The sequence below is a fragment of the Balearica regulorum genome, chromosome 7 (genome assembly GCF_011004875.1).
Source record: "Balearica regulorum gibbericeps isolate bBalReg1 chromosome 7, bBalReg1.pri, whole genome shotgun sequence".
Taxonomy (NCBI): Eukaryota; Metazoa; Chordata; class Aves; order Gruiformes; family Gruidae; genus Balearica; species Balearica regulorum.
This window is the reverse complement of record NC_046190.1, coordinates 8,518,247-8,539,432: the sequence shown is the minus strand read 5'-3', so window position 1 is coordinate 8,539,432 and position 21,186 is coordinate 8,518,247. Positions and strand designations below refer to the sequence as shown.

The 21,186-nt window shown below is 39.5% G+C and overlaps 1 protein-coding gene across 2 annotated transcripts in view; it reads right to left on the bottom strand.

Moving 5' to 3' along the window:
• Positions 1-18,103: 18,103 nt before the first annotated feature.
• The window catches only part of GFRA1 (GDNF family receptor alpha 1), a 147,892-nt gene continuing 144,809 nt past the window's right edge, over positions 18,104-21,186 (bottom strand). Inside the window, exon 9 of one of the 2 annotated variants that reach the window (XM_075757820.1) lies at positions 18,104-20,421. In XM_075757820.1, the coding sequence (XP_075613935.1) occupies positions 20,260-20,421 (162 nt within the window). In that variant the 3' untranslated portion in view covers positions 18,104-20,259. The remainder of the gene's footprint in view (positions 20,422-21,186) is intronic. The other variant, XM_075757821.1, reaches the window with a different exon arrangement.

Here is a 21,186-nt window from a genome sequence, read left to right as displayed (position 1 = left end):
GGTTGAGATTTGGGACTGCTTTGAATCAGAATGAATGGCTGAATGATGGGACCTCAGCTTCCATACAGGACAAGAGGGTAACGACTGAGAGCTACTAAGGATGTACCTATTGATCAACAGATTGGCCAATGTCAGCAAGCACTTTTTTAATCAGAAAAAAGCCATACCTGGGGACACATGCTATGAAAATTACTGGCAGGGGAAGGAAGTAATTTCACAAGGAGAATATTGCTAAATTTAATCTTCCCAACAGAAATTGTAGAGATAACCCCATTAACAACCTTCTGTTTCTGCTTCTCTTTGCATTATTTTTCTCTTTCTTAGTTGCAAAGTTTAAGAAAGCATTTAATCTCTTACAAATTTTATAGACTTTTATGCCTATTTGTCTACTTACTTCCATGAGCTTTTGTCAGTTATCATATCATTAATCCTGGGCTTCTAGGCTTGATTTGACTATTGTGAATAGAGTCACTTCCAGAATCTATTTGAAAATTATTATATCCGTGCTTTTCTTGTGCAGAAAAATCGGTGAGCTTGCTGACAAACAGTGTGCATAACACGCAGTTGCGTTCTTATAGGTGGAACATGCAGCCTAAAAATGACAGAATCAAATCCCAGGAGAAAGTACAGGCAGAAGAGAGCAGAACAAGGCTGGATTCTCAGAAGTCACTAATGATAAGAGGTGCCTAGAAGAAGATCTGACTTTCAGCTAGCTTTGAACGCCTAACCTCTGAAGATTAGAAGCATTTAAGATGTCTCAAACCTGAGCCAAAATCATCTTCACTCTGGAGTTTGCTCACTGATTTTTCTCCTCTCTTTGGACTGATGACTTCATTTATCCCACAGGTCCTTTATCCTTATGCATTTCCATATCGTGCCTGTACTCCTTTCATCTAGCTTCATTTCCTGAGAGAGCTAAACTACTTGGAATTCTTTTCTTTTTCCAAATTGAGAGTTCAAAGGATGGATTTTTTAATTAACTATTCCTGATGAGTGGTTTCATTAAACGAACAGAAGGGAAATTGTTCTAATAACCTTCTGTGTTGCGGAGGAGAGGGACAGTGAATTCGAGATCCTATGAATAGAAGGGCAGCCTCCCACGATACTGAGAACTTCCCAGAACTGTAATATGTTGTTTTCTGCAGAATGATGCAGATGGTTTGGGCATGCTGCTACACCTCTACTTTGTTGAAATCAAGATAAGGTCCACTAGCAAAGACAGTGCTTCACTGTTCACAGCGGGGATTGTCCCAGTGTGGTCAAAATGGTTCACTAGATCTAGGGGAATTTCTCCACAAAGAAAGATCATAGGCACAGAGCCAAAATCTTAGTGCATCTCAAACCTCTGGGGTCATTAAGAGAATATTTGTACAAGAAAATGTAGTATTTGCAACCACTATGAATATTTTGGGGTACCGTACATGTTAGTTATAGACCATCCAGTACAGTTCCTTCCAAGATAATTGGAGTGGTGCTGCTATACACTGATCTCAACTGCAACGGTAAACATGGTGGAACTTCTAAAGCTGTGATGGCATCAATCATGGTCTTGACAAAAGATGTGAAGCTTGTGAAGATTTTCAAATTATTATTAAGATAGAGAGGACCAGATATCAGCTACTGTATTTAGAGAGATGAGTAGCCCAGGACAATCTGTACTGTATAAAGCTTAGAAGAAAGAGTAGTACCTATTCACTAACAGTTACTGGGTCAGCCTCCAGAATGCCTGCAAACTTCTCTGAGAAGTCAAAAAAGGGCTGCTAGTAATGGATTTTCATGAACTAACCTTTTATCTTGTCCTTTTCAAAATGCTGTCATGTAACACGAGTTGTATGCTACCAGATAATTTTCCGAAAGTGGTTACAGTATGCACCAATGATAGTTATGCTCTTTGTCTGGAGTATCATTTTAGACTATGCTTTAACTGCATCTTCTGTAGGATGTAGCCACTCAGAGAATCTATTCAGGCCAAGCAGGGCCTAGTCTCTGGGTTTCCCACATTTTGCAGAAGTTTTTAAGAAATAGAATTAGCAGCACCAGCACAGCACCCTGCTCTGGCAGTGTTTTCCATTGAGATCTTGGGTAGAGTTGAGGTGTTTTTCCATGTATCCCTGAGGTGTGACAGCACTTTTGCTGGGAGACAGGCACCTTTCTGCTCCACCCAGGGAGCCTCCCACAATGCAAAAAGTGCTTAATGAGCTTCGGAGTCCAGCATGAAGGTGCTGACTGAATTAAATCATCTTTGGGACTAGGCAGCGTGGAGAGCAAATACTGTACATCACCTTCTGGGAGGCTGGCTCCGAACTTCAATTTAATCCCTATTTGGACTGTTCAAATCTTTATGTCCTCATCCATAAAATGGATTTAACAGCATTTGCCTGTCTCTCAAGATGGCTGAATAAGCACATAAAGGTGGTGGTGTGCTTTAGCATGCATGAGATCTTATGAATACTGTAAATGAGTACCCTCTAGATTAAAAGCTAGGTGGCTTTTCTTTATTTTGCTGAAAACAATTGAATCACTAAGATCACTTTGAGGGGGTATCCCAGAGGAAACCTTTACAGTTTGTGGAGGAAACAGTGGGGCAAGAATCCATCAAATGTAGAGGTACATGCATAAATATGCATAGAGCAGTCCAACATTTTCACCCTGGGGAACCCATTTGTTTTGTTTTATTATTTTATTTTATTTTATTTTATTTTATTATTTTATTTTATTTTATTTTATTTTATTTTATTTTATTTTATTTTATTTTATTTTATTTTATTTTATTTTATTTTATTTTATTTTATTTTATTTCTTCCACAGCAAAAAGACTCGACTGGGGGGGACTGCACTAGGGAGAGATGCCTCAGATCACTGTCTTTGGGCTCTGAGTCCCAAAAGCGATGGAAAAATTCCCAGACCTTTCAGTCCTCCCTTTCTCATAGAAACAGAGGGTCAAATGAGAGAAGAAAATAAAAATCATTGTTTCATACATAAATTATTTAATCCAAATCCACTGATTATCATGATATGTGCTTACAGACTTTGACTGGTGTGAAATATTCTATTCTTTATCAGTGTTTTTATTGCACAGAAGGGACAAACATGAGTTTGAACTGCATATGTAGGAGCAGACTGTACCTGCTTGCCCAAAGGTACAGGCGAGATGTTCTTCTCATGCCTGTTTTGCCTTTTGCCCTTTACTCTTGTGCATATCCCTTCCTATGCTTGTGCCCGTTACTAATGGTTGAGGCAATAAAATGTTAATTTCGATCAGGAAGCTGTAACTCTAAGCAAGAGAGGAACATCATGGCATAAAATGTTGAACTTTAAATTGCTACTTGAGGCTTGAATCCGATGGACTTTATTGCTTATAATTTGAAACTGAACAAAACATTCTCTTCTTCTCTTGGTTTTCTTTCCCAGGTGTTTGAAGTATGATCTTTTGAGGCATCCTCTGCTGTTCATTAAAACCAGCTGCAGAGCAGAAACATGTAAGACGTACAAGGCAAAATGAATAGATGTTGTCATTCTTCCTGATTTGTCTCTTCCTACAGGCTTTCTGAGGTTCCCTTGCAGCGATACCAATCATGTGTGATTACAATGAGTATGTTTATGTCTGCACACTTAGTACCAATTTCCAAGCTGAAGACTATGATTTTATTGTGTATTATTTATAAAGTTCCTGCTAGGCCTAATGCTTGCTTCACAAGAAATCACTGCCGAACATTTGAACTGAACGTGTCTTATTCCACTTAACAACCCACTTTATCAGCATACTGTCCACAACAATGCTAAACCGTGCCCACTTCACACCAGGGTAAATTTTAACTGTTCCATTACTTTATCAGAAGATTGGCCTTCCTTGTTGATAAATACCTTCCTAATACCTTGTACCGAGCGTGCCACCTGACAAGAGGGTCAGGGTTTCTTGCACGCGGTTGAATGTTATTTCATTGCCGGCATTTTACTCTTGAAACTTTGGACTGTTCTCAGGGTTTTTCAGTCAGCAATTGGATCATATTTATTTAGGTCTGGCTGTGCAAATGTATTGATTTGTAGCCTGTTATTGTTTAGTGCCTTGTATTTATGTGGCTCTAATGGACTGAAAGTGTTTCAAAACTGAAGGGGATTAAAATATAGAGCTTTTTCTCTGAGTAAGTGTAGGGAATATTATTAACTTGAAATCTGTTTTAAAATGTGAATTTACAGCATATATACTGTTATTTTAAACCTAGAGATACTCTGCCATCCAGTAATTGAGTAGAAAGCCATGCAAAGAGTAGACAAACTAGCGTACAGAGGGGAAACAATGAAGTTGGCAACACAAACCCTTGTCAAATGTGAGGAATGAGCTTTGAAACACGCTCTGACTCTGCCTCAGCGTCACTTGGTCGAACAATCTCACCCCCTAGCCAGACATCACCATATGGCCGGTGACTACTTTCCATTAAAGGCCTGTCGTGTTTATCATCTCCTTTTACATATGGATAAAAAGCAGTCCTGTGTTCTGCCTGGTGCCTCTGAGAGGCGTTTGTGCTCCTTCTTTAAAAGATGTGTGTGCCCAGTCTCCCCCCATCCTTAGTGCTTTAACTTTCCAAGCCCGGTTTTAGTGTTTTGAACCCCTGTTCAGCCACTGCCAGCCCTGAAAACCGGATCGAGCCTGCATTTTTAGCAGTCCCTGGGTACTGAGGGTGGTTTGTGGAGAAGCTTGCGGCTGAACTCCTGACAATGCTGAAAATGGCATCGTGGAGTTGACTCAAGCCCCACATGTTGCTGCAACTACTTTGGCTGCCCACTTATCCAAGGGCCATTTTCAGAGCGTGGCTACACAAATACAAACGTTGCATCATGCACCTCAGCTATCGAGCAAGGAACCTCCTGTGTTGTAACAGCACTAGTCACACTTATTAAGGAGTCCTGGCACCCTTAATGAATGAGGAAAAGGTGCTAATGATCCAATCACCTGCTCATTCTTGAGATTGCTTAATCTTTATACAAAAAATTTGATTATAGGAATTACCATGTGTTTTAAGTTAACTGGATGGCCTCGTATGCATGGCCAGGCTTTCCTAGTAATCTTATACAGTGCATGTTTATCTAAGGCACTCTTCAGTGGCTCCTTGCAAATCCCCACAAAGCAATCACTGGCCTTTCTACATATTCAGGAATTGTCAGTTTCAGGTGCAATTAAAGTAAAATTGCTTTCAACAGATACTTGGCTATGATGACTTTTGCTGGTCATAACTCTCCCTACACTTTGTTGTTTCTTCAGATAAAAATTATATTTCTCTTGTGCCCTGGAACCTGAAGCTCATTTTTGACCCAAAGTATCCTCAGAGAGTTATAAAACTTAGATGATATAACTGCACATTACCTAGTAATGAACATTGTGAGAATCAGGCCAGGAAGATGAAGAGATATGAATTAATGTTTTAATAATCTTCCTCAGATTAGTACAAGTCACACAGGCAGGGATCCCAGTAACTGCTGGTGAGTGAAGCAGCTCCTCTGGTATGGACCACTATTGTTTTATAACTCTCCAAGGAGATGATACTCTAACATCTGCAAGGACAGATGGTCACTCAGCTACCAATAAAGTTATGACCTTGTCCCAGCAGTATGGTGCCACTGTGTGCTTTGGACAGAACTCATATTTACAATGCCATAGCTTTTGCTGAAGACACAGGAAGCTAATTAGTTTATTTTTACTTCTATTTAATTCTAGGCTATGCAAGACATTCTTTTCTACCGATCCAGGGCATTCACCATTTGTATACTGGAAAGTGAGGACCTGTTCAATGTCTGATAGAATAACACTAGATTTGAATTGAAATACAGCTGTGAATCATGCCACTTGGTTCTCCAGTGGTATGACAGAATAGTTATTGGAGCAATATCTCTAACTGCGCCCTGCCAGTGTTATCCTTCTGCAGTACAGGAGTCAACCAATATGAGACATTTTGCAGACCTACACAACGCCAGTCTTCCCACATGTACACGTATGCTCTCAGTCAGGAGCTGCTGTGATTGCTCCATGGTTGAAATAACCAGAAGAATTGTGTCTTGTTCTTGCACTTCACAATACAGAGAATCTTCAAAGTCAGTGCAAAGACTCTGTTCTGACATCTCAAATTGGCAACCCCAAACACTACAGAACTAAATATTAGAGAAACAAGTTTATCCATTATAGACTAAGAGGCTGTCCTCCGGCACTGTGCAAGGTGTAGGACGTTCCTAAATCATTCTTTGAACACAGCTTTTCTCTGGGAAAAACACCATGTCTGGTTTTAAAGATTTTGTTCAATGGTGGAGAACACAGTACAAATCTTGTTTACTTGTTCCTATGTTTACTTACCTTCTCTGCTAAAAATGTGACACTTTTCTATTCTGAACTGGTCTAGATTTAACATCCATCCAACCAGCCTTGTTAAAGCCTTGTTTATGGGTTGGAAAACTTTCTATTTATTTTCTAATTTATGTTCCTTGTTAGGTACCTACAGTCAGTGTTCAAGACAATACATAGTGGTTTTGTGATGAGATAGCACTGTTAGAGATTTACTATTAGCCATGCTTTTCACAGAGTCTTAGAATCGCCCTTCTGGCTCTTCTCAAAGCCATACTCAGTTTTCCAGCACCAGTTTGATGAAACTTGCTGAAAAGGGACAACACTGCCCCAGATGGCTTCCCAGCCAGGGCTTTCAAAACAGATACACAACTTCCATTCCATGCACAGTACTATCAGTATAGCAACAAACACTGAAAAGGATTTAATCTCACATTTTTAAGGGCGTCACTGCTGTGAGATGGGGTCAATGCCACAGAAATAGCACTCGATGAAGGCAGTGTGCCTCAGTTGACTCTATTCCTTCATTCGGGTGGTCTAGAAGATTTGGCTTCAGTACAAAAGGGAGTACATCTGCAGTGGCTCTAGCAGGTATAGTCTTCTCAGCAAATTTCACTGATGTCAGTAAACCAGAAAATTGGGAACAGGGGGCAGTTAGCTGAGAAACTGTTATAGCCGCGAGCTCCTTTGTTTTCCTTAATATACCCTCTTGATACGTTCATTGTTCAGAGTTACCTTCCAGTTCGTCAGCCACTGTTAGTCCAGCTCCTGGTTGACGAGTGTTTAAAAAAGTCAGTTAACCAATAAAAACCTCAGCCAAGCTCCAAATGAGCAGCTGGCATTGGTTGTTCGGCTGTGTCTGTGAGTAATAGCAAGCGAGAGGAAAGCCAAGCCAGTATTCAGACATGACTTTTTGGCAATGGGATTTGCTGTGTTGTTTCTCTTCTGTATTAACGGAAAGGGTCTGGCTTTTGTTTTTTAACCTTGTTGTTTCAATGCCAGAACAGTAGAAATATAACACAAGTTAAAACAATAGCTCTTAAAAGATGTGATATTTTCTTTCATCTCCTGTTTAGTAAGCAGCCTTGGTAGTGACATTTCATATAAAGAACTGCAAAAAGTCACAGGGTCCAGAAATACAACAATTCCAGCAATGACCAAAAAAAAAAAAAAAAAAAAAAGACCTGCTTTGTCTTTTTAGTGTCCATAAATGTGGTGAAAAAGGCCATTCCACATCCTCAGCCACAACTAGTTAATTATTTTCTGTTGTTTTTTGTAGATGTTTCTAACCAACATTAAGCAAAATGTACATTGTGGAACAAACCATCCATAGAGTATATGCCATAATTACTGTTTAGCAATTTCACAGTAGCAAAAATTTATTAAAACTTCACGACCCATTAATAGTAAGTGATCATAATCGCTTAATAGAAAAGGAAACTAAGCTAATGATAGAAGTGCTGATTAATGCTTTTGACCTTAAGACAGGAAGTCAAGTGAAATTAATGTCACTGGGTGTTGAAAGTTAAGTTATTGTCAAGTGTAGATAGTCTGTAATCATAAGAGAAGGCCCTCAACTACACAAATTTTGTGTTCTTCAGCAGAAAAAAAAAAAAAATCTTCCTTTTCTGAACTGAGTGGCATTTTTAAAAAATCTCACTGCTGCATTTCAAGTAAGCACAAGATTGTTTCATTTATTATAAAAATTGCTTAAAAAAAGTTATCTAAACATGCATATATGTGTTTACTTCAAGAGGAAATCTCACAGCAATACTTAAACTGATAGCAACCAATGGGCATTTTATGCAGCGATTTATCTCTTTTTTGGTCAACAGGATTTTTTTAATGAGCTCAGGTTAAATATTGTTCATGGGAATAACACAGCACAGCTCACCAGTCAGTTGCCTAATCACATATCAGATACTTGGGCACCACCAGACCTGACAGGACGACTGTTTCTAGAGCCAGCTGCGTGCCTGGAAAGCATCTTCCTTAGCTTAGCATCTGGCTGCTCCTGATGCCCACGGGAGCTGTAGCAAGTGGTGGCATTTGAGGCGCAGCAGGCATTGGACTGCATTAAGAGATCGTGTGACCAACCTCAGGTCAGATTAATGTGGCAGTGCAACATCTGCGTAGGTGCCGATGCGCAAGGGCCGCGGTGTCTGAGGTAACACAGGTACCAGGCTGTAAGTGGAAAAGTCTCCTGCTTCAGCAATAAATATTTTCTTTACATGTGCTGCTGCTTTTTTTTTTTTTTTTTAATTTAAATGAGACATTAATTTAAACCAGAGTCACCAGGACACACTAGTTCTTAATTATGCCACAGCCCTGTGTATGGCGTTTAAGAAGGATGAAAGTTCTGGAGCCTGTCACAAATTGGTCTAATCCCGTCCCACTGAAGAGGCTGAACGGAGATGACTCAGCCTTTCACCCAAGAAGGCACACTTCTTTCTATATGTTAACTCAGGTTTCTGGCACTTCAAAACTCACTTTGAATAATCTTCTTTAGATTATTCAACAACTCCCATGACTGGCAGAAAGGGAGATACGGTTTCTTGCAAGTATGAGCGGAATCCTGGCTACATGTTAGTGAGATTTAAGTTCATTTGCCATCAAAGTCACAGAGGGAAGGACAATGCCTTTCTAATAATGTCACTCAATATTTAGCCTACCTACATTTGTATTAATAGTAAAGCCCTCAGGCAGTGAGTTATGTACAGCCATTGATCTGCTCAAAACTCAGCACTGCAGTATTGACAAATATTGTTTTGGAGACAAATAAAAGCTAAACTGTATTTATAACCGCCAGATTCTGACCTCTGACAAACAGGTAAATACCACTGCTCAGCCAGGTTAATACTACCTTTCAGGCCTCTCCCATCCAGAATGAAGTCAGCAGTGGATTGGTGAATACAGATTTATTTTTTTTTAAATTTTGTTTTTATGCTTGTATATCTCTGTGTGTGTACTTTGTGAGACACTTTCACAACTGCCTCTCTTTAAGATTTTTGCGTTAATGTCTCTTTTGAAAGCAAGAGAGATGTGGCACTCTTGCAAACCCAGAGATAAATACCATCTGTTTAGCTAACCTCACTCAGAATGTTGGTGGAATGTTCTTTTTTTAAAAAATATATGCAGTAGCAATTCAGAGGTTTGAATGCCAAGTCCTACCAAAGCAATTGACTACCAGGCTTTATTTTGTAATTTACAAAACATAAATGTGTTTTTTATTAAAGACTTTGTGAATTATGCTTTCTACCTCAAAGCAACATATTTTCTAGCATCCTCTTTAGAAAAAAACAAAAACAAAAATAATAATTACAAAAAAAAACCCCAAAACCCCCTACCAAATAAAAAAACCTTCTGCATGATTACTTTGGAGCAACATTTCCTAGTCCCTGTTTTGGCTTGTTCCTGGCTGTTGCCCTGCAGTTTTCTATAATTAATATAGATAAAAAAAAAATTGGCAATGCAGAGTTAGGGGGTGTAATTTGTATTCGGGGCCAAAAAAGACATGCGTATCACCAAAACAATTGAGTTTATTGTTACCAAAAAAAATTGTTTCAGGAAATCATACTCTTGTCTCTGAATGTAGAACAGAATACAGCATGAAACAGACAATAACCCAGACAGGTTTTTCTTGCCAACACAAGGCACTGTGCAAGTGTTGGGGCTGGCCGATTGCTTGGGCAGAGTGGCTTGGAGAGCTTGCTTGGAAAATGGTCAGGACCACCTTTGAAAATCCATGTCCTAGACAGCTGAGACCCTCTACTGGTTTAGTGGCACACTGGAACTGCATCTTTAAGAACACTCCAACGGAAAGCTGGCCAATTTGCCCCCTCTAACATGTCCACCATATGCCTGCTTTGAAGATGTCAACTTCATCTGCTTACCAGGGTGTCATTTAAAATGTTTCTCCATAACTCAACTGATTTAACGGAAATAGTTCTATAAATGTCATTAAAAGGAGTTAATCCTGCTTGTCTGGGCATCCCTAGACCACAATGTGATGTTACTAACATTCCTACCGAAAGTCAGCCAAATTGCCGGGTGTGATGGGTGCTGTGTGTTTAACACCTAGCATCCAGGCCAGTGGGGAGAAAATGCAATTTCCTCATGAGGACACTGGTCCTCTCTGTCACGACAAGAGATTGATGCTATGAGGCATCATTCTTTATTAATGGCCTAATAGATACCTGTGGAAGAAGGGCAATTTGGCACAATGGCTTATGTTTGTGCATCTTCTAGGCAGGTGCTAATTTACCCAGTTGGCCTTTGTCCAGTAAAAGTAGCCCTGTTGCCATCATCTCTCAACCCAGAGGGAAATTGTTGAAGGGTGGCTATGTGTGAATAGTAACAATTAAAAATTAAAAAAAAAAAAAAAACAACTCAACAAAAACCTAAAAATCAAACCCACAGACGAAGCACACAAAAGAACCCATCTGGTCATGCATAGCTGGCTGCTTAGTGGTGTCGAACACAGCTCGGTTTCATCTGTCCCTGGAGAGGCTGCTGCTCAGCGAGTTTGTCATGGAGTTGCACCTCCCTCCCTAGTCTCCTCTTTCACAGCGCTGGTGCTGTAACAGCAGAGAGAAAGAGGGAAAGCAGGTAGGCAAGACAGCCTAATGCTAAGCCATACTGTCAAACATTTTGATTGCTTTTGTACATCACATTCCCCAACTCTGTGTCTTTGAAATGGTTAAACACTTGGAACTGTCACCGCAGGAGCTGAAGTACCTACAGCACTTTATGCAAAGGACCATATTAGCAGCAGAGTGACTCCTAAGTCCAGGTGACCCCACTAGGTGCCCCAGGAACCCAAGCTGAGCTGATGGATGCTCCCATACAGATTCTGCTGCCTTCCCTTCCCTCCTCCAGGAGCACAGAACACCTGAGCAGCAAATGATGCCGGGACAACTCAACATCTCCTCCTGCTTGCATCACCCCATGCAACTCTAGCCCCTTCTGGAGCTGCCCAATGTGATGGTGAACATGTAGGATAGTGACCTGCTTCTGTGTTGGTTGGGAAAGCATTTTCAGCCCTAAAAGAGCAGCCCTTTCATCTTGGATTAACATACATTTCTACCACTGCCATCTTTCCTTCTTGCAGCCAGCCCCCACACCTTGTTTCCTTTCTCTGAGGCAACAGCAGTTGAAACAGTCTGGTGTTAAAATGGTAGGAGGCTCTGGCCTGCCCTTTGCTGCGCAGAAGTTTTTCACAGGAGGGTGTGATTGCTCTTTGCCCATAATATATTCATTTGTTAAGTCTCAGTTTGAGTACGGGTAAATGCTGAAGTATTTTTCCTCCTTTCCAGTCATCAACACGAGCGAGTGCATCATGAAAGCTTGTTTGTCCCCCTTCCCTTTCCCCTTCCAGCACAGTGTGCGTTTCCTAAAACATCTCCCCACAGACCCTTTTGTCTTCAAAGCCTTTGCAGCTCTTTTTTGCTCCCATTGTGTGAAAATAGGAGCGAGCCCTTTCTTTCCCGCCTGGCAGGACGAAGGGGTGGGATGGTGGGATGGGTGTGGAGGCGTGCGTGCGTGCCAGAGAGTGAACAAGCATGAATAGGGCCAGCTGGCCACTCTCGTTCCCGGCTTTCCATCATTTCCATCTGATAGTCCCTGCTTATGGTAATTTTGTAGGCCACGTTCACTAACACAAAAAGACTAGGGAGCAAGCAAATGCACGAGTATTTAAAGGGAAAAGCTTTATTTCTTATTTTCTTAGATCATAGTGGACTGCAAAACAGCAGGGAACAATGAGATCGATCTCTAATAAGCTTGTTTTCCTTTTTTTTTTTTTTTTTTTTTTTTTTTGCCAGTCAAGCTTCCTTTTTTTTTTGGTATAACTCAAAACAGAACAAACAACCAGGAATTTTTTCTCACAAAAACATGCTTTTTAATAAAAAAAGATAATAATGTTTATTGAGAGGGATTGTTTTCTGGATATGTACAATACTAATGCAGGAAGATTATGCTAACAGAAAACGCCAAACATCATGAATTGACTTCCAAAGTGTGGACAGTCCAAAGAGCAATGTCCTTAGAGCAATGTCTAAGTCAACAGGAACAACTGAACAGTGGTTTTATTTTTTTTACTACAAATTACCAGCCATTATGACTGAAGACCTGACACATAATAACCTGCAGTGAGATGTATAGAAATCCATCAGACAACAGAGAATTTACACAAGAAGGTAACTATTTGTGTAAGAATTTCCTCCAGAAAATGGAAGCATGTTCTAGACAGATAGTTTTGGAAAAGGAGAAGGAAAAAAAAAAAGAAAAAAAAAAGCAGGAAATTACTAACATTGGATATCCTCAGTTCACAGTGAATGCCAGTCTTCCTGGGTCCAAATCCTACCTGTAACCTTTATCTGCATCCTTTCTGCCTACCCTCAAGTTATCCCTTGATCATTGTGATTTAACAAAAATTACTTTTACCTGAGCCTTCCCCTACTATTTCCTCTTTGCTGCAGCTCTTGTCACCTTGCACTTTAAACAAAAAGTGCAAATTTAGACATACCCTCAGGTGAAAGACACATACACCTTCCCAGCATGAGCGCTACTAATCACAGCTAATCATTTCAGCATGAAGTAATGCTACACAAGACATCATACAAACCCTGTTAAGCAGACTCAGTAGCAACAATTTTGGGGGAGGGGAGAAAGCAGAGATTAATAATTGCCACCAGTTAAATTTCCCACGTGTTGCAGTGCTTTGAAGCAATTCCTTCCACTGCCTGCCTTTTGGATTTATTTTTTTTCCTATCCAGAAACAGTGGAGAGTACTGAGAAGAGGTAAGAGGTTGATTTTACGCCTCACTTCTGCTGTGACCCTCCCAGAGAGGAGGCAATATAAAATTCAAGACCGTATTTTTTGCTTTCAATTTTTACCTCCAGTTACTTTTCTTTACAAGCAGAGTGTGACTCAGCTCAGGCCAGGTTGCACGCTCCCGCCTGCCAGATGCAATCCGCTGTGGGGCTTTGTTCCACTTCTAACGATCCTTACAAAAACTCTCCCTGAATCACCTTTCACTTAAGGGTTAAAATCTCTGTCCCAACCCAAAGCATGCAGAGGATGTCATTACTAATAATCAGGTCTGGGGATGTGGGAAGGAGACCCTGAGCTCCCATCAGCTGCATTTTCGTTGGCATACTCCCGAGAAACTTGCTTCACCTCTCAAAAGGGGAAAGTTTTCATGGGCCAGTTCACAAAGTCAAAGAAAAAAAAAAATGTGTGATTCTTCTGTCTTCCACCTAGCAGGACATACATTTCTATTTCTCAGCAGTGTGCTCTCTGCAGTGTCTCCTGCTAAAATAAATGATGGGTCCCTAAACAGTAATTTTTGCATCTTCAGGCTTTCTCCCATTTTTAATAAAAGCTTCCTTCTGTCATATATATCCTATTCCATAAACATTATCCGGAAAGGCCCATGATATTTTAATTTTATTTTGAAAATTACTCCAGAGTTTCAGCAGATTTACTGGCTTCTGTGCTTGAAGGAGTTTACATCTTCCTGTGGTTCAGCAAATCTATGGGGCTTAGCTTTTGTTCCTTTCAATCTTCCACCTAAGGACAAGTGCAGTGGTCAAAATCAACTTAGTCTGTGCAGACCAGCTAAAGAGTTGGAGCTAGCAAGCCAGGCACGACCTACTTGTCAACTTGTAGCTCTGAAAAGGTTTATTAGTCTGGTCTAATTAAAGTTCGCACTGGCTAGACAGGCCTGAGTGATGAAGTAGATGCAAAGACTAGGTACAATACAGACCAGCTAATGCCAACATACCTTGTGTGACCAGTGCATCTGTGGTCAGCCAGAAGAATGCTGCTGCCTCTTAGTGCCCACTGTGGTACGGATTTATGGAACTGGCCAGTAACTATGGACTGAGATTACTGACCCGAGACGCACTTATGTTACTGAAACTGATACCAAGAACTCGGCATCATGCAAATGTTTTCAGCTCTTTGGTGCTTCCAAGCAGATAGAGCAAATGAACTCAAAAAACGGTGGATTGGGGACTGTATTTCAGACAAGAATAAACCAATAAAAGACATAACATTTGTGCGCTTACAACAGCAGAACATGGAATGCCATCTCCTACTGTCAAAGCAATATCCAACTGAAGGAGTCTTGAGGAACTTTGCATCATTAGTACCAATGCTGGAAAACTGCTTGAGATGAGGTGGCCAACACGGGGAGTAGTGTAATGCTGCGGCACCATCTGTATATACTAATGTTCATCCATAACATCAGTTCACAGAAGGAGTGGCTTAAAGAAGCCTGAAAACAAACATGGCCTAATTTACTGGATGCTGAAACCCCCCAAATCCTGCTCAGTTTCATAAGGACTGAAGGTGCTAAGCAGGGGGTATTCGATGCTCTGGAGGACAGAAGTCCATAAGCAAAGAGGTCAATTATTGTGGCATTTTGGCAGGAGGAATTTGCAGAAAATTGCCCTTAAATCCATGACTCATTTTCTCCTGGATTCTAAGAAATTCTCCTTTTGACAGATTAAAAAGTAGTGCAAAAGAATGAAAGTGTGCTGGAATCACTAAAAGCAGGAGAAAATGGGCTAAGGGGAACCCTTGCTGAAGTGGGATCAGGTTTGGCTGCTCTAAGCTAGGCAGAACTAGATCTAAGTCTATGCATGGCAAAGCTCAGCTATTGGCACCTGGCAAAGGTAAACCAGCAAAAACCGCAACCGCTCTGGTTAAATGTGCTCAGAGAACTTTAGTGAGTAGTCTAGGTGGCACCAATTTATATCACTATCTATATTGATAAGAAATGCTACTAAGAAATTGGTTGACTCTGTGCTCTTTTAAACTTCAGGTAATCATTAGGCTACATCTTGAATTTGTTGCTCTGGCTTTTATGAATGCTAAAAGAGATGGAGCATCTAAGTAAGAGTTGCAGGACTTGGCTTCTGATTATTGAGGTGACCATATCTAATATGCATCTGTTAAGCATAACCATCCCCTGAAGGCAAAGATATTCAGACGAAGAGAACATGGAACAAAGGTGCATGAAAGTCAAGATAATACTGAGTTAAAAAGGGGAATTCACCACCGTCCCTGATTTTACCTTAATAACGGACCCATCAAAATTTCCCAATGAAACTTCTTGCTCTTGGAAAAAAAAAACAAACCTGCTTACTGAGACTTTACTTATCTGATTGAAATTCTGACTGGAAAATACATTAGAAGTATTTAAATATTTCTAAAAGATTGTGAGACTTTAAAACTTTTTAATCCTTATTCAGTACCAAACTAAATTTTAAATTCCATCTGGGGAATAGCAACATCATGTTTTAGTGTGTTCTGGTCAAACCAGTGCTAAACAGATAAAATAGGAACTTGCGATTTCCTCCCCCTGTAAAGGTGTTGGTCACTCAGTAGAGACATATTCTTGATCACATTTTTTTCTCAGAAACAAAGGCTGTAATTAAAAAACAAACAAAAACCCCACAAAAACACTTAGGCAAATCTATAAAGTGGATTACTGTAGAGTATGGAGAAAATGACCTTCCAAAGTTAAAGGAGAAGCTGAAATAGCCAATAATTGAAATGTCATAGAAAGAACTGAGCTGGTAAGAAAAAGCAAATATTGAAAGATAAGAAATATTTAACAAGTCACTGGATTAATTTCTCTGCCAAGTTCATCAGGAGCAAATATATCTCTATTTGATGTCAGGGACATCAGGTAGATTCTGACTAACCTTATGAGTATCAAACAACCTTGGCGGCCTCTTTTTAGCCCAGAACAGGTTTAATGCAGAAGTCTTGCCAGTGAACATGTATTTTTTCAGTGAGGTAGATCCACCTTGGTGTTGAAGACAGTTACATTTTATAAAAGAAAGTTATAATTGCTGTACAAATAACTGCTCGTTCTTCCATCTTTTTACTGCTTGCTCTGAAGGAGCTGCTGTTCCTAGCAGAATCCAGCTCTTTTATTTCAAGCTAAGTATGAGATACTCCTGTCACTTGACATACACAAAATTATGACCCATCAGGGAGCTGTTCTGAGTTTTGCTCTTCTCCTTCACTGGTTTCTCACCATCTCTCCTCCATGGAAATGTCGTGGTGATTAAGCCAACAATCGCAAATGAAAATTAGATTGAGATTTCAAGGTGATTCCTTTTCTGTTTTCTTCATCTCCAGCCTAATTGCACATGCTTAGCAAAGGTGTATACTTTCATGTTTTCAATCTACTGATTCAAACTGCAACATCGCTGAAACTGTGAACAGCCTCATTTTCAAAGGGTTGGGTCTTAGAGGGACAAAATTTCATTTAAGGAAAAGGCTGGGAATAGGTCTCCAGACAGAGGCTGTCTATGCAATGCTTTGACATGATGAAGAATTCCTGTTCCTCCTAATTCTTCCTAACGGCACGGTGGGAACGCAGCTGTTGAATGGAAAGTGGCCAGTGCCCCAGTGAGGACGGACGGACGGCTCCTGCTCACCGCTCGGTACCTCCCTCCCCATTCTCTTGCACCAGCCGGGATCTCAGAGAGCGGAGTCCGTGAAACGAGGGCTGCACTCCTCCTTACTGACCAAATCCCTGCGCAGACACTCCTGCCCGACTGCTGCCCGCTGGTGGATGTCACTGCCTGCACTGGGGCCAGGAAAAGCCTCAATTATTATTTCTACTAGTATCTGAAAGGTTCATCTTCAGTGCCTCTTTCATTGGACTAGTGTGTGGAATCCATATCTACATTGAACAGTGCAAACCCTTAGCCACATATTTCAGTTCAGTCTGAAGTTTATCTTTATGTGTACTATTCTTAAGAAGAAACATAAACACAATAATCAGGTTAGTTAACATGGCAGAGTATACACACTCCTAGTAACACCAATGACAGTGTCTGTTCCATTATGTTCAATGAGAAAGATGATTTGTGTACGTTTACAGTAGCCCATGATTTAGTTCACACACAGCTGAATTGGTTAAATTTAGAATTTAAACAGTAGATCATCTGTATGTACATCCCGTATTTGGACAGTTCCTATATATTATTGTTATATTGATAAAATTAATGTATTAAAGGAATATATATAACAAAGCCTAAGCTTGTTCATTGAGCACTCAACACATGGCATTTTAGTGACTGGAAGGGGGGGAAAAATTAAACAATTTGCATACTTCAGTACTGTAGTAAATGACTGCATTGACAAGGTCACCATGCTAAATTGACATCATCCACACCTCATCCAACTTCTAAGAATCCTCCAATATTTGCACGGTGATGCCTGTAAAAACCCCATTCTGTGTCAGACTCAGGGGTTTTTTCCCCTCTTGCCTGTTTAATAAGCAATTTATTTTTTTTAATTAGGAATTCAGTATGCTTTTAATTTACATGGGAAAAAAGCTTGAGTGCTCTGTTTTGTTTGGTAACGTGGCTAGCAGTATAAGACACCATTTCTTCCTCTACCACATACGTAATTGTATTTCCAAAGGTAACTCTCATTGAATCAGATAACTAGCAACTTCTTTTGTAATCAGAACCTAATTAGGTTGTTGTTTACAGTATAAGTGATCAATAGCTTTTATTCTGGATCACACAGTGTCAGAGCTCTAATAATTGGTATTAAATGTAATAGAGATACTGTAATCAAACCAAATGTAAAAAAAATCTTCAAAAAGTATGTACTATACTGGTAGGTTATTAAAATTCCTGATACTGCTTAAAATGATTAATGTGCTGAATACAAATGCTATTTTAAAGAATGCTTTGTGGATCAAAGATGAATTTAATAATTGTACTGTTTATGAATTTGTTTTGAAAATATTTTAATTGGATAATGTCAGACTTTTGAATTATAATGCTATGTTCATTAGCATTTCAATAGGTTATAGTATCAAATCCTTTTGACAGAAAAGAATTTGATTTATTTTTTAAATCATGAATCTCGTAATCTTTTTTCTGTTGTCACTAGTTTTCAATAATTTGATTAGCTTCTACAAGAAGAGCAACAGGAACCACATGGGCTTTGCTGGTAATGATGTGCTATATATTTCTTCTCTGAAAGCAGCTCTAATGCTTTGAAAGTAATTTGCAGTTTCTTATCAGCACCGAATTAAAGAGTAATATTGTCTAATTTGTTATGTTCAGTGGCACAGAGTATCCTAGAATTCTATCACATACACAGTGCTTTGAAACCTATATTATGTGACCATAATCAAGACTACATAAGTGAATTTCAGAATTTATGGAAGTGTTTATTATTAGCTAAGAAAAAGCTCAAAAAATGAACTTGTCAATAGGTTTAATAATCTTTTAGTAAGACGTGTATTTTGCACACTCCCAAACTTCATCGCAGTTTATAAAACCGTAATTTGTACTTTACAGCTGTATTGCAAATAGCTGATCTGGACATTTCAGAGCAGGCCGGGGCATAACTGCGTAAGTCTCAGTGTAAATCTGTAAATTCAACATGATGAACTCCTTGCTCGGCAAAGTTATCTTCTTACTTTCAATAGAAACAAAAACTGATTACCGTTGATCATTTAGACATAACTGCTTGTAACAGTCAACAAGCCATCACAGTAAGGTATAAAGACAGCCCTTAGGAGAAATGCTGCCTGTTTGATGACATTTAAAGCTTTAAAGAATTCCTTCTAGATACCGCAGAAAATCGGCATGAGCCAGCACAGGCTGTCAATGTCACCGAATGAAAACCACAGCGATCAAACCATGTACACTGGCAATATTGCCATCCAAACCATTAAAATAATTTATGGAACTGGCCTTGCAAACAGTTCATCACGTCAGCAGTGCCAAGGTCTGCAGGAGGAACTACCAGGGTGAGAAAAGGCTGTCACATGGGTGAGTGTGCATGACGCTGCCTTGTAATTGCATCAACCATCCTTTTGTGTTGATTTTAGCAGTTTAAACGATAACCTGCTACCTCTTTTCCCTCTACAATGTTGTGATAAGTAAGGCATGAAGTTCCTGTGACTTTTTGAGCTATTATCAGCTATGTATAAACATAATGCTGGTTTAGTAGAGCAAATAAATTGTATGTCATTTTTTTATTAGACAAAGAGTATAATAACTGGACTATATTATCACAATGGAAGCATAGAAGACCACAGACTGTACAGCTGAAACCCTGTAGCAAAATTTCTTTCTAGCACTTATCCTCAAATTTAAAGAAATGTATCTTTATCAAGCTTTCACAATGGCTGCTTCGTGTTAATTTAAAGAATCTTCACCCTTGTTAAGGCTAGATGATTATAATTAAAAGATAAATGTACTGTTAGAAAGTTCTATGCCACACTCTATTTTTATGAGAACTTAACTGAAAGACGTACATTATACCTGTATGCGAATTATAATGGCTTCTCAGCAGGGAACGCAGAATCACTTACAGTACGTAAACATTTAAAGAGGAAAATGCTAATACACTGAAAGAGTTTAACATCAGTAGCAATTTATCAAACGAAGAAGTTTCATAAAGTCCACTCTCTGGGAGAACATTCACCGTTAGACAAAAGCCTGGCATCCTTGATAGTCTGAAGTTCAATTAATTTGAAAACCAAAACCATTCAATGAGATTAATAGGATCTCAAGAAAACTGCCATCCTCCTTCTCAGGTAAAAGCCAGAATTAAAATAATTATTATTCAAATAATCCAACCAGGTCGCTTTACAGGCAAATTTATACACTGTCTCTTTAAAACACTGCATGCCCAAAAGCCTTTTGGGTTTGGAATGTAGCACTGCACCAAGTATTTCACAAAGCCTCTAAATATCACAAGAAGCTTTTTTAGAGAGAAAAAAAAAATAATTCCAGCTGACTGAAACTGTTCTAGCAGGAGTGCCTCAGCTTAGCTCCCAGACCTGGAATTCCAGATAAACAACAGAGGACAGGAAACAGATTTTTTTTTTTTTTTTTTTTTTTTTTTTACACGTCCTTTTGTAATGCAGCTACAAGACGACTGATGAGCTTAGGAACAAACAGAGTGAGAGTGCAAGTGTCATCAGAGTGAGCGGTGTGCTTAGATAGAAGCTTCTAGGAAGGGCGAGCGAATTCTCTGAAGATATGTGACTGGTGGAGACTCCTGCTGTGTTGTCTTTCCCAATAGCATTCTGCAAGACACAATACTTTCCTTGGTCACCATTACACATTTTCATTGCAAAATATTTAAATTGACATCATTAATCTTTTGTTTTTCCGTGTCCCGCCCTCCACTGTTACCTATATATTGCTGTCACAGATCAAAAGATACAAAATGCATAAACCCAGATGTTAAAAAGACAGTATTTTAAAGTTAGTTTAAAGGATAAAACCACCAGTACAGCACAATTTAAAAAAAAAGAGGAAAGTATTAAGAAATCCGTACTTCAGTGGCGGTTCCATGTGTAAGCCTACCCTTGTGAAGTATAGCAATTTTTTTTAGCAATCTGTGTTTATCATGCCAATTTATTTTAAAAAGCAAATGCAGGACCCGCAGAGAAACTGCAACTTCTGCACAGTCAATAGAACAACTTTGTTCATAACAAGTTACTTCTGGATAACAATAGATAAAAATCTAATCCACGGGATCAGAAAAGATGGAGGTTTCTAGCTTATGAAAAGTTATCTTTCTCATGCCTTTTTTTCTCTTAACTGCTGCATTATTTACATTCCTTGTCTTCTTTGCTACCAATGATTAAACAGTATGCTGATGCAAGTACAGATTGGCAGATTACACTGAGCTATTTAAGGAGGAGGTGCAAGAGGAATATTTCTCACTGCTAATCATCCTCATTTAAAAAAAACTCCACAAACCAACAACAAACCAAACCCAAACAGGTATAATCACAGAATCAGAACAATTTAGGCTAGAAGGGACCTCTAACGTCATTAAGTCC